Consider the following 13,398-nt stretch of genomic DNA (forward strand, 5'->3'; position numbering starts at 1 on the left):
GGAGATCCCTTCTCCAAAACTGGTAACGGTGGGACAAAGCTCCTTCACGTACCAACTAGTGCACAGAACAAGACGGCACCTGCTCAGATACGAGACTGCCTAGAACAGCCAGAAAAGAGCCCAAAGCATGCACAGGACAGAAATAGGCCCCCGTGGCTCAGGGATAAAGAATCGCCTGCCAATGCAAGAGACATGGGTTCGATCCCTGATCTGGGAAGATCCTTGGAGAAGGAAATGGCAACCCACTCCAGTATTCTTGCCTGGGAAATTTCATGGACTGAGGAGTCTGATGGGCTACACTCCATGGAGTCACAAAGAGTCGGACACGACTTAGCAACTGAACAACGACAAGCCAATCCAAGGAGGGCCCAGGACCCCGGTTTGCAAAGCACGTTGATACCCACCAATGTAGATGGGTGTCTCTGAGAACAGTGATGGTCTAGAGAGGTTGAGAGACAGCACCAAGGTCTCACGTCTGGTAAATATCAGGGCCTTGTAATTCCTGAGCAGTTACTCGGTGTGTAATTCATTCCAACGCTTAGGAGTGGGACCGGGCGGGGGTGGGATGCAGGGAGAGAAAGGGGAGAGATGCCTTGGAGGTCATAAGGCTCCCTTCTCCCATGACACTAACCCCACATCATAGCCTTCTGTCAGCCTCTCTGTGTCCCCATCAAGACTGATCTTCCTGGGCAGGAACCATCCCCCGTTCATTCATCTCCATTACCCCTGAGCAGATGACTGACCCCTCCTGCTGCTGCTCAGACTTGGAGGGAAGGAGGGCACTCCAGCCGACATCCTTCACCCAAGGCACTCTCCCAGCCGCCTCCTGGGGGAAACTCAGGTCCAGGAGACTCACGTGCCTGGGCTGCAGATATGGTGCAGGCAGGACCAGCTCTGCTGAGGGAGGCCCCGCCTAGGGGAGAGACCTACCTCCCTGCTCAAGAAAGGCTCTGCAAGCCGGGCCAGCCAGTGAGCATCTCGCCGGACTAGAGAGCCGCAACCCCAGCTCCAGGCAAAGGCAGCCGTGGATCGTCTCGTGCGCAGCACTGCCCTCTGGTGGGCCCCGGGAGCCTAGACGCAGACGATCTCGGCAGGCAGGAAGCCAAAGGCGTTAAGGCTTGTTTACGGGGACCTCAGTCGTGATGTGCAGAGAACACGGAAGAGATGCAGTTGTGCGTGCGCAAAGACGCCCCCGATGCGCGCAGACAGCCCGTTTTACCGTGGGAGGCAGCCCAGATTAGGACTGCGAGTCTAAGACTGCTCCCTTCATCCCCTCTCTCTTTGCAGAAGTCTAAGGGCTCCTTTCCCTGCCTCTGGAAGAGCCTAGATCCCTCAGCCCCAGAGCAGATGCTAGCAGAGGGCGGGAGGACGAGAGCCTCACCAGCTGGGTAGGCGGCCTTGCGCATTCTGGTCTCACAGTGCTAGAAACTCGCTGGGTGACTGAGTCCAGTCTATTCATTTCTCTGGAGCCTCAGGTTCCCGCTCTGTAAAACGGGGTTTGGACCCAATTGTTCCTGAGCCCCTTTCCAGGTCATGATTTATGGTTCAAAGTCTTGATCTTTCGTCATAATTCAAAAACACTCCGGGACATCTATAAATGAAAACAACCAACATGGCTCCCTAGCGCTTGGGAGTCTATGGAGTGTGCGTGTGATCGCCCTGACCTGGCAGTGACCCCGAGAGGGAGACAGGCTCCCATTTCTAGAGGTGATCCCAGCTCCCAGAAGGGGAAACTGAGGGACTCCCAGATTGGGTGAACTCTTCAAGCCAAGCAGCAGCAAAATGGGGTGTTTCCACAGACTCCTGCCCTGCAGTCTCAGCAGTTTGCTGGGACCCCAGCTCTCTCCCTGGGGACAACTGGAGCCACCCCCTCCCCATGTTCATCCCTATAGAGAGACAGAGCATCCCTGGGCAAGGGGGACTGAGACACAGGGCAAGAGTAAGGGTGTGTGTTTGTGAGTCGCTCAGCCCTGTCTGACTCTTCGATACCCCAGAGAGTGTAGCCCGCCAAGCCTCTCCCGTCCATGGGATTCTCCAGGCAAGAATACTGGAGTGGGTTGGCCATCCGCTTCTCCAAGAAGAGAAAGGGCAGAGGGAGGTAAAGGCTGCTCATTTGAGGAGGCAACAGAAACATCAGGAAGAACTAGAATTCACCCTCCAGGAAGATGCTCTAAACATCAGCTTCTAGCTCAAGATGGAGACACCAGACATCCCCTTGTGCTCCGCATCCAGTGGCTGCCTTAGAACTCCAAACTTGAACTGGGAGAAGCCGCCCCGCCCTCCGCTCTTCCATCCAGGCTGTCTCTGGTCATGGGCAATCGGGGACACAGTCCTGCTGACCGTGTCTCAGCCCAGAGCGGAGCTGGCAGGGACCCAGCGGCCAGCTTCCTGAATCTCCGCCAGTCTCAGCTGGCACCTGGTCTCCTAGGGGAATTGACCTGACCTCAGAAACCGGGACACCAGGGGGTGGCCAAGGAGGTCTGGGGAGAGGGCTTGGCTGAGACACTGCCTTGGGGAGGCTGCTGTCGGGAACAGGGCAGGAGGACCCCAAGTCTCCCCCATCATTACATCCTGTCTGTGTCAGCACTGGCCACGGCAGACTGGCCAACACCAGACCCACCACTCTGTCACTTGCCTTCCTCTCCAAGCCCAGCCAGGGGAGTTAGGGAACTGGACAATTATAAAGGATCCTCCTAAACCTTCATAAAATCATTTTTCAAAAACCTTTTACTTTATGATTAATTTATCTGGATGGGCATATATTCATGAATGCATGTGTATAGCTGTATATATTCACATGCATAAAGGGTACTGCAAAAGAGAATAGGCAACACTGAATGTCAGACTCTTTTGCCACTGATTGGCTGTGTGAAAGGACGAGGGTCACATGCCAACTCTGGACTCGTTTTTCCCATCTGTAAAATGGGATTCATAATAGTGCTTATCTCAGAGAATTGGTGTGAGGCCATGATGGGGTATTTATTGCCTCTGAAGTGCTTGGAACAGTGTCTGGAACATAGTAGGTGCTGTCATGAGTTACCACTAGTATCGATAGCTTTCCCTTTACCTGGCATGACACAGGCCACTGACTCTCAGAGTGCTGCTATAACGGTAGTTGTAATTATTATTATCTCAGAGAGAAGGCAACTGATGCCCAGAGAAGGAAAGGGGTTTGTCCAGAGCTAGGAAAAGGCCAGGTCTCAGAGAGCTGATGGGGAAACCAGCTGCCACCTTCTACTCCCTACTGGATGATTCTGTCTGGGGAGAGAATCCTGAATCTTCCGCCACCCAAATGGGGCACACTTTCGATGGGACAAGTCAGATGCGAGGACGGGGGCAAAGGGGAAGTCAGAAAGGACAGGCTCCAAGCCGACTGCACCCACAGATCCTGGAGCCCTCTATGTAAATAGAGCTCAGCAGAGGCCTCAACGTGGTTCTAATTGGCGTGGGCTGCAGGCTGCGAAGAGCCTAGGGCTGCCAGCCTTGCATAGTTGCTGCCTCTGGGGACCCTAGATTTGGAATCATCACCCCAGAGGGAGACACAGTCGTGGGCGAGGCTCTGGCTTTGACAGAGTGCCCAGAGAGGCTGCCAGAGCAGAGTGGGAGAAGATGGGCTGGCACCTGGGCAGGCACGTCCTCCAGCAGCCCGAGAGGGCCCACAACTCCCTGCCCCTCTCTGTGCCTCTCCTGGGACCCTCGCAGGGAACATAAGGGAGAAGCTGACTCAAGAGGTCCCTTCCAGCTCTGAATTCCAGGAGGCCCTGCCCTCAGAGGGTAGGCAGAAATGTGAGGATCCTTGTGAGGGTTCCACTGGGCGTTGGGCTTCTGGAGTCTTCATCCCTGATGGTCTAATGAGCGAATCCATCAAAGAGGGGTTGCAGGCATGCCCGGCCCTGGAGCGTCTGTGTTTCTCAAAGTGGAGGCCAGCAAGGCTCAAGGGATGACAGATGACCTGAGCTGAGGGCTCAGTGGGTCATTGGTAGAGCCGGGGGCCCAAGTCCAGCCTTCACTCAGGCCACACTTAGACCCAGCTGCCAGGACACTCAGCCGCCCTCCACAAGGCCCTCCCAGATGGGCTGCTGCCTTAATGCTGCCCCTAGGCAGAAAAGGAACTTCCTGGATAAAAACGATCTGCCTGACTCGGGAGCCAGAGAGGCCATGAAGGGAGCATGGTTGGGGGCCGGAGGAGAGGTGGGTAGCGGGGGGCTCAAGGCTCTTCCAGATCTTTCCTTCTGTGAGACACTCAAGTTCTCCCCTTCATTTTGTTTGGTAAATCAAGACAATAGGGCTAATAATCCCTGCTTCTTCAAGGAGCTGTGGCAAAAATAAATGAACAACTGGAAACTGGAAACCAAGGCAGAAATGAATAGGGTGGATTCATGGAGGTGAAGGATTTGCTACAAGGGACAAAGGGCAGGACCCAGAGGGCTACTGGAGACTGTCTTTTGAGCACTGGCCTGGCCTCAGTCTAGGGGGCCCTAGGAATCCTGATCCCCCTGCCAGCCCGCCTGCCCCCTCCTCCCACACCACGGCTCCCCCTGCCAATTCATCAACCTTCCCTTGGGACAGAGCCAAGAAGGGGAGCCAGGGGCTTCAGGACCACCTCTCCTAGTGCTGGCCCAGGCCCTGCCAATCCCAACAGCAGGCCCTGAGCTTTTCTAATTATGCATGCTTAAGCAATAAAAATTTCATCATGTAACCTCCAAACATGCCTATTTACTAAATTATATGCTTATACATCTTCCATCCATATATTAAATATTAAATATTCCCTTTTCTCAATGAGAATAACTTGAAATAGAAGTTCTAACGTTTTCTTCTCACACCCAGCAGAGGCCCCTGCTTGGGCAAGGAGCTGAAGCTTGGCAGGGGCTATCTCCCCGCCTTGAGCTCACGGTACAGAAGCGGGGCTCATGAGAGGCCTCCAGTGAGAGTCCACAGGCTTCAGTGCATTCTTGCTAAGCACGACACTTGGTCTTGGCAGTTGACTCCACACTGGGGAGCCCAGAGTCCTCCAGAGGTGGACGGGGAAGGAAGGGGAGACAATGGCCAGCAAGGGGACACCTGCTGCCCTCCTCAGGGTGGCATCATGGGGGTCAGCACGAAGCCCAGGGGTGGTGACCTTAGAAGTGGTCCAGCAGAGCCTCCTTGGGCCCTGGGATGGCATATGTTCAAGCCGGAAAGGACACTGCCCCATGGTCTCAATTCATAGTTGAATTTCCAGGCTCAGAAAGGCTACAGTCTTCTATCGTGGTCCACAGAGGGTAAGGGACAATCTACGGGGGTTGACTCACATGACCCATCCCTTTCTCTAACCCTACCCTTCCACTGGCCAACTGGACGCCCCAAAGGGAGGCTGGAAATGGTATCTGTGGTCCCAGGATAAGCCATTGGATGCAGCCCTTGAGATGGGGGACCCAGGCAGCAGCAGAGATGCCATGAGCCTGGGGTCAAAATCCACCCCAAGGGAGGGTCACAGGTTACCCACACTCTTGGCAAAGGGCCAGCTGGGGCAGGGGCCGAGTCCGCCCCCAACAGTCAAAGAGGAGGGGGCAGCAGGCAGAGACCAGTGGGGTAAGAATGGAGGTGGCACCAGGCCCCTCCCCCTGCACAGTCTCAGTGTTCCACTTCCGCTATGCAGGAGGGTGGTCCGCCACTTGCAGGATGCTGAGCTGACAACCGAGTTCCAGCTCTAGCCCTCAGGGGGCTAGCTCTCTCAAAGCTAGGGCCAGGCTGGGCTGGTTTTATCCAAAATGGTCACATGCTAGGTCCCCTGGAGCTGCAAGATGGATGTCCTGGGCCCCAGGGTGCTCCTCAGAAGACTGAGCTGGGCTCAGGGTTCTGGCTCCAGGGAGGGTCCTCCAGGGAATGCCTGGAACCCCCCTCCCACAGCCTGGCGTCCACACAAAAGCTCGGGGCCTCTGCAGTCCGCGGTCCCCAGCTTCTCTCCAGGGCTATACCCACTCCCCCTTCTAAATTTCACCCCCAAAACCCTTAACATCTCTGTCTACCTCCCTTAGGCCTAGCCTCAGTTTGGGGGCTTCTGAGTGAGCCCCATGATGTTCTTGGGGCCTGGCTCCCACCGCTGCCTACAATCCAGTTCTCACTGGTAACTGTCAAGGCTGGCTCTGCCCATGACCCTCAGAAAGACTGAGAATCAAGGAGTCAGTGTAGCAGCAAGCGAAGCCCCAAATGATCCTTCACCCAGACAGGGGAGGGCCTTCCAGGAAGACAGAGGAAATAAAGGGACCAGAGCCCTGGAAACGCCAGGGGCCCCACTGGTGGCTCAGGGCCCCAGCCAAGAGCCCATGTTCTTCTCAAGCCAAAGAACACCCAGCCCAGAGATGCTGTCTTCTTTCCCTGGTCTTTCTAACAGCCTGAGGATGCACGGTTCCAACCCAGCCCCAGGCAGCCTTGGTCTCCAGACGCCCAGACGGCACCCCCTCCCCGCCACCACCCTTCTGCCTTTGTGACGTCAGAGCCGGCTTGGGCGCGGCTGCGCATGGACCCTTCTAGGTAAGGTTACTGTATGTCAGGAGCTTCAACCACAGAGGGACTGGCCTTCTGAACAGAAAGAGGCCAAAAGGGAGGGCGCTTGGGGAGGGACAGAGGTGAGACTCACGCATCTGCCTTGAGGCCTTGCATCTGATCTCCTCCTGATGCCGGTGGGGCTGCCAACTCCCCATCAGAGGCACCCTCAGTCAGCCTCCCACGGGGGAGGCAGGAACCAACCCACATGCCAGCCCAAAGAGGAAGGACCACAGGAAACCTCTAGTTCCTCTGAAAACTCAGGTGTCATCAGTACAGCACCTGAAGGAGAAACCTCAGGACCCCAGAGCCCCAGGAACAGGCGGGTGGCTGGGTGGTAGTCACCCCTGATTCCCTTAGCTAAGGCTGCTGGAACTCCAGAATGTGCCCCAGCCTCTTCCTCAGCCCCCAGAGCCTGTCCAAGCTGCACCCCCAGACATACAGCAGCATTAAGGGCTTCAGGCTGATGGAGGGCTGGGGTACCCCCTTGACACCTTATCTCTGATACCATCAGACATCTGAAGAACACATTCCTTTCCAGCAAAGCCCAGGGTTGGAGTGAAGCGCCCCCCCCCAGGTCCCACTAAATGAAGGCCCCCTCTTCTGCCTGGAGGGCTCCTGTCTGCCCTCAAGCCTCCATGTGCAGCCCTGCAGAGTGGGGGGCCTGGGCTTTGGGGTGGGACCTCAGCCCTGCAGAGGTCTAAGCCTGGCTCACTGCTTGGGGCTGTGGGCCCCCAGGAGCCATTTGGCAGCCAGAGCCTCCCTCATGGGGTAAGATACGGAGGGGTGACATCTGCTTCCCAGGGCGGGCAGACGTCCCCTCCTTCTCTCCACGGTCATCTGCCTCCAGGCCAGGAGGCTGGACCCTTCCCCAGTTCAGTCATACCAGCCACGGATATAACAGGGCACTGGGGAGAAGGGGTGAGGAAGGGTCATCCTACCCGTGACCTCTGACCTTCCCCCACCTGCCGCTCTGCACAGCTCCTGTGGGAATCCAGTTGCCTGGCTCTGAGGTGTTGGGGTGTTTTCAAGGAAAGGAGTCCCAACTCCCAGGCAAAGAGTTGGAGTCCTGACACAAGGATGGAGACCCCCACAGAGGGACTCCCAATCTACTCCTGGCTCCCTGTCCCCACAGTTGCCCTTTCGGTCCTTCAGTGGCACAGGGGATAAGAAGCCACTTCCTCCCTTCCCGTCACTGACCTCTCCAGCAGTCCCATCTTAGACCCTCCGCCTGGAAAGATCAACCAGCTCTTCCCTGTCAAACTGCCTCCCCAAGCTTCATTTTTTCAGAGGGACCATTTTTCAGAGGACTGCTGCGTGGCCGTGAAAAGCCTACGTGATTGTGACCCTCCCTGCCTCCCACTGGCTTCCTACAGACACACACATCCTTGGAGCAGAGAACAGGCTGAGTGAAGCTCACCAGCTTCCAGAGACCCACGGTGGGCACCCGGGCCACCATCTCTCCAGCTCTTGACCCACCCTATCCCCTGGAAATCCCCAGGTCCAGCTCCTGAGCTCCTGAACCCACTGCTGGGCTGCCCTGAAACCCCCCACCCCACCCCGCCACACACACCCGCCCCACAGGGTACTTCCAAGGCAGAGTTTCCGGGGCAATCTCACTCCCACCCTCCTCACTGCATCCTCAGGGAGGCCAAGATGCTGTGGCCTGCAGGTGGGAGAGGCTGCGCTGGGTCCGTGCTGTTTTCTCCTGCCCTCCCCTCCACCCCACCCTTGGCTGTTCATTTTGTCACCCCAGGGCCAGCTGGGTTGAAGGTGGTGAAGTTGGGTTGGGGGGCGGGTGGCGGTGAATGGTCCAGCCAAGATATGGGCCCAGCTTGTCTCCTGAGCCAGGATTCAGGGGTCACCTCCTAAGCTGCACACTTCCCTCAAACTGTTAGCTGAAAGGACACGGGCAGAGTCTCCATTAAGCCAAGAGGGCTGGTGGGCTTGGGAGTGAGCAGGACCGCAATTCCTCCTGGCTTTATAGCCCCATCGGACTGGGGGCCAAGGCACGGGGAGGTCTGATGCTTAGGAGAACAGTTCCCACGGCTGAATCTGCCCAAATGCCTTCCTCAGACGCCAGCCAGCACTTCAGTGTCAGCGCTTCTCAGCATCCCACCCACTCTGGGGGTCTCCAAGGAGTGGGGGCCTTGTGGGGGGGAGACAGGCGAGAGCTATCTCCTGAACCCTCACTATGCCCTCCACACCCTTCTCTGGATGGTAGGATGCGGGGGGCGGGGCGGGGGGGGGGTCACCTGGCTGAGGTCAGTGGAAGAGAATCTGGACAGGCTCCCTCTCTCCGCCCTGGCGTCTGACCCCCACCCCGCCAAAGAAAAATGCCACCCCCCCCAGAAAAAAAAGAGCAGGCCACCATAGGTCTCACTCAGATGGGGCAGAACCAAGCAAATGCCAGTCGGAGTTCGATTTTTCGAATAAACGATCACAGAAGAAGCCCCATCTCCCAAACACGCAAGCCTTCCCTCCTCCCTTCAGCAGCCTGACTCGGAATTACTGGAACAGTTATCAAAGCTCAAAGAGGAACGGGATCTGTAGGCGCCGAGATGCAGATGAGGGTGGGAATCAGGGGGTGGGGGGTGGCTGTCTCGGAAATGCCCAAAATGGGGTGGGAGAGGGCGGGCGAGAGGGAAGAGGAAGGGGTAGGCGTCCATGACTGCCTCGACAGGTCCAAAGTCTCCCACCGAGCAGCCAGCTTCCAACTTGTTTACTTGACGGCGTGTTTTGAGGTTTCCAAACGGAAAGAGTTAAACCTCTCTGCTGGATCGAGAGCAGTCCCTATCTGTCACCTTTCCTCCCGGCTAAGCGCTGCCGCCGCCGCCACTGTCGCTGCCCGGCGCCGCTGCCAGGGAATCGAACCTCGTCTACTTTATTCCACTTGAGCGTGGCCAAACTGTTGCTATTTAGTGGGGGGCCAAGAACCCGATTCACACCCTCGAAACGAGCCGCAGCGGGTGGGGGGTGGGGGCGGGAGCCGGGTCCCGCGTGCCCTGGCCGCTGGGGTCCTCTCCGGGGAGAGGCACACACACGCGCGCGCGCACACACACACACACACACGCATCGCCGGATCACGCCTCGCCAAGGCCGGAGTCACCTGGAATACGCAGCCCGGGAGCATCTCCCGAGCCAGAGCGAGCCTAACGCGCGCCCAGCGGGAGGCGGGCAGCGGCTAGCTGGGGCGGGCGGAGGGCCGGCTCCCGGCTGCGGGCCGGCGGGCGAGAGCGAGACGCGGAGCGAGGGGAGAGGCGGCGGGGCTGGGGAGCGGCCGCCTGACTTACATGGAAGTGATATTCCTTGAGATGTCCGTGATGTTGATGCTGGCGTTCCCATTGCTGTTCCCTGAATCCTGCCCTTCCAGGAGCGGGAAGAGGTTCCCATCGTCCGGCCGCCGGCAATTGATCTCAGTCTTGCTGCAGACACAATTTGCAGGGCAAGCCAACACGGAGCCCACATAGTCCAGCCAGACGCTTCCCAGCAAGAAAATCCGCCAGAAACTACACTTGGCTGGGCAAAGAGAGACATCCATCTCCGATCGCTGCTTCTAAAAAAGAGGAGGAGGAGAGGAGAGGGGGTGGGGTGGGGGGAGTGGGGAGAGCTGGGGGGGAAGGAAACAAAGACGGCGAGGGAGGGGGGAAGGGGGAGGGGGCCTCTGCCTTTGAAACGCCGTGCGATCAGATGCAAAATCCTTCAGCGTCTGAAACCATCGCGGCCGCCGCCGCCGCCGCTGGGTGGGAGCCGCGGGGAGCGCCTAGTGCCGCGGTCTGCCTGGCATGGTGGCCGGCTCGGCGCTCGCCGGCTCGCCGGGTCCGGGGGCTCGGGAAGCGAGCCGACTGCTCTCCGACTCCGAGACTTTGCAGGGTGGCAACAGACGGTGGGGAGGCAAAAAAAAAAAAAAAGGCAAAAGGAAAATATGGTGCGAAAGTCACCAAGTCCCACCTACTGGGCAGAATTAAAACGGACACACCTGCAAAATACACACACTCACACACACTCACACATCCATACACCCGGCGCCGGGAGGAGGGGAAGATGCAGTCGGAGCCGCAGCAGCCGCGGCGAATGGCTCGCCGCGCGCCTGCAGAAATGCACAAGTGCTCCGAGCCTTACGAAACGCACGGGTTATCGGAGCGTCTTCCTCGGCCCCCTCCCTCTCTCCCCCTCCCTCCTCCTCTCCCCTCCCTCCTCGCGGCCTCCTCCCCCCCACCCCCCGCCCCGGCTGGGAGCGGCAAGAGAGCGGAATCTCCCCCCTCCCTCCCTCTCCCACTCCCCTCCCCACACCCCTCTCCCTCTCTCCCCGCCCGTCCTCTCCCCTCCTCCCCACCCACCCACCCACCCACTCGCCGGCTCCCGGCGCTCGCCCGCACCGCCACCCGCAGCCGCGCGACCGCCCGCTCCACGCCTAGCGGCCCGGCGCCCGCTCGCCGCAGCCCAGGGAAAAGCCAGACGGAAGGGGAAAAGTTGCAGTTGGGATTGCGAGGGTCTGGACTGGGGAGGGGGACTTGGCGAGCTGGCGGCGCGACGCGGAAAGGCGCTCTCCTTTCCACTTTTTGGCCCTCGCGCTGCCCGGTTTTGCTGCAATCCGGACCGCGAAAGGAAGTGAAATGAACGCGGCCGAGGTGACCGGGGAGCGCTCCCAAGCCCGGCTGGGGTTGGGGAGGGGCACAGGCTCGGAGACGGCGATTGGGAGTGCGAGGGCGCACAGGAACCCCAGAGAGGCGCCCAGGGCCAGGGACCCGCGCCACGAACGCGCGGTCCTCGGTCTACGCGACACTCGTTTCCGTAATCTAGACTCCGGGACCTAGGATCGGCTGGGAGGGGACTGCGGGACACGGCTGGGTAGGTGCCCCCGCGCCCCCTGCGCCTTCTTGGCGGCGGATTTTGCGTCCTTGGGAGCCGAGAAGGAAGGAACTAGCGCCGAAAGGGCTGCACTGGAGATCCGAGGTGGCTCGAGGCGAACCGTGCGTGCGAGAAAAACCGCCGGGGAAATTGAGATGCAAGGGGCATTTTTTGGCAAGCACCAGGCCAGTACCGTCAGAGGCCGGCTTCTCGGGCTCGGCGATCGGGTGCGCTGCGCTGGCTGCCGGGCGAGGGGGTGGGCGAGCTGCTTTCTCCGGATTCGGGGGCACAGGACCTCCCCCCCTTCCCTCCCACACAAGCACCCCTTCCTGGTAGGGGCGCAAAGCAGGTGCAGCCTGACACGCGAGCTCGGTTCCCCGCGGGAGAGGAGGCGAGCCCCCGTTCTTCGCCTTGGTAGCGATTTTTCTTTTTAATCAAACGTCAGAATGCCAAGTGTGAGATGTTTGCTGAGACAACCGGAGCATTCGCGGTGGGAAAGGAGAAGAAAGGGTTAGGAAAGTCCGAGCAGGCAGACACACTACAGCATTCACACGCAGAAGAAAGCGGCGCTCTCCTCGCCGACTTGGAGGAGGGCAGGCGAGGAAGCGAACACGCTGAATTCAGCTGCATCCAGCATCTGAAAGGATTCTCCCCCGCCCCCCTGTGGATTCCGATGCAGGTCATGCAACTTGCGGACAAGACGGGGGGATGGGGGAGATGCGGGTGCCACCGGCCCGACCCGGGCGCAGTCTCAGGCTGGCTGGGCGCCTGCGAGTGGCTCTGTCGCTGTGAGTAAACTTGGAAGCAAAAAAAAAAAAGAAAGAAAGAAAAGAACGTGTCTATAAAAGGCAATTTTTCCCGACTCCCTCTTACATTCCACCTTCCCTTGGCCTCGGTGAGACTTTTACCCCCTGTTGCCAGTGTGGCCTCCTTACCAGACTGGCATTTTGCCCTCCCACCAGCAGGAGGGGACAGAGAGTGGAGACCTTCATAGACTCTCAAACCAGTTCCTACTGGCCCAAGGCCATCTCTGATAGCCCCCAGTGCCAGTCTGTGAGGAGCTCTGGAATTTCTTGATTGAAAATCAGGGAAACTGAGGCGTACTCGAAGCTGTCCCTTGGCCTTTTTTCAGGCGGTATCAGAAAAACAGGGAGAAGCTTTCTCAGACCAGGTCTGGGGAAAGTCCCGTAAGCAGAGTATGCCATGTGGATTTGGCCCAGCATCAGTTCTCCTGCCTGGAACTAAGATGGTTGTGTCTTAAAGGTGCCGCGCACACTTTTGTTGAGAAAGAAATGATTTTTAACACTTCCATTGGAGAAGGGGCGGCATCCATAAGTCAGAACAAATTTAAAACACTTGTAAAACCTCTTTGGAGATGGTACAAGGGCAGCTGTGGAACAAGGGGCCCTGATGAGACAAGAAGCCTTTCATCCCTCCAGTGTGATGGGATTAAGATGAGGCGTTATGTTTATGCTGGAGCTCCAGGCCTGAGCAGGAAGTGGCAACTTACAAGGAGGAAGGCCCTTTTAAAAGCTGACAGGATGGTCCAGGAGTGGAGAGAGCAGTGTTCTATTCGGGAACTTAGGGAAATCACTTATGTATGGCTTTCATATCTGTAAAAATGACTAGATTGGTCCACGCTGCCCAAAGTGTGATCCTTTGACCAGCAGCATCCACATCACCTGGAAGCTTGGTAGAAACCCAATATCTGAGATCCCACCCCAGACTGAGTAAACCAGAAAATCCATTTTAACATGCTCCCCAGGTGAGTCATGAACACATTACAGTGTGAGAGGTACTGAGGTGACTCCCCAAGTCCCTTCCCGCTTGGATAGTCTCTGACTCTACATGGACCTGGGTGGAAGGGACTTTTGAAGAAAAAAAAAAAAAGAGGTTACAGTGATGTGGATTCTCAGAATATTATTCAGTTAGGGTGACAAAAATTGGGTGTTTCAGATGCAAGGGCCTTGTCAAAAAACAGACCTGTGAAGTATCACTACAAGTGCAAGGGAGAATATT

At 57.7% G+C, this 13,398-nt stretch overlaps 1 protein-coding gene across 12 annotated transcripts in view; it reads right to left on the reverse strand.

Moving 5' to 3' along the window:
• NTRK3 (neurotrophic receptor tyrosine kinase 3) overlaps positions 1 to 10,744 on the reverse strand; it is a 421,771-nt gene extending 411,027 nt beyond the window's left edge. For 4 of the 12 annotated variants that reach the window (XM_061394350.1, XM_061394348.1, XM_061394346.1 and 1 more), the window contains exon 1: positions 9,822 to 10,738. In XM_061394350.1, the coding sequence (XP_061250334.1) occupies positions 9,822 to 10,069 (248 nt within the window). In that variant the 5' untranslated portion in view covers positions 10,070 to 10,738. Of the gene's footprint in view, positions 1 to 9,821 lie in introns of all 12 variants that reach the window. The other 8 variants (XM_061394343.1, XM_061394344.1, XM_061394345.1 and 5 more) reach the window with 8 other exon arrangements.
• Between the last annotated feature and the right edge of the window lie 2,654 nt (positions 10,745 to 13,398).

This window comes from Bos javanicus, chromosome 21 (assembly GCF_032452875.1).
Source record: "Bos javanicus breed banteng chromosome 21, ARS-OSU_banteng_1.0, whole genome shotgun sequence".
Taxonomy (NCBI): Eukaryota; Metazoa; Chordata; class Mammalia; order Artiodactyla; family Bovidae; genus Bos; species Bos javanicus.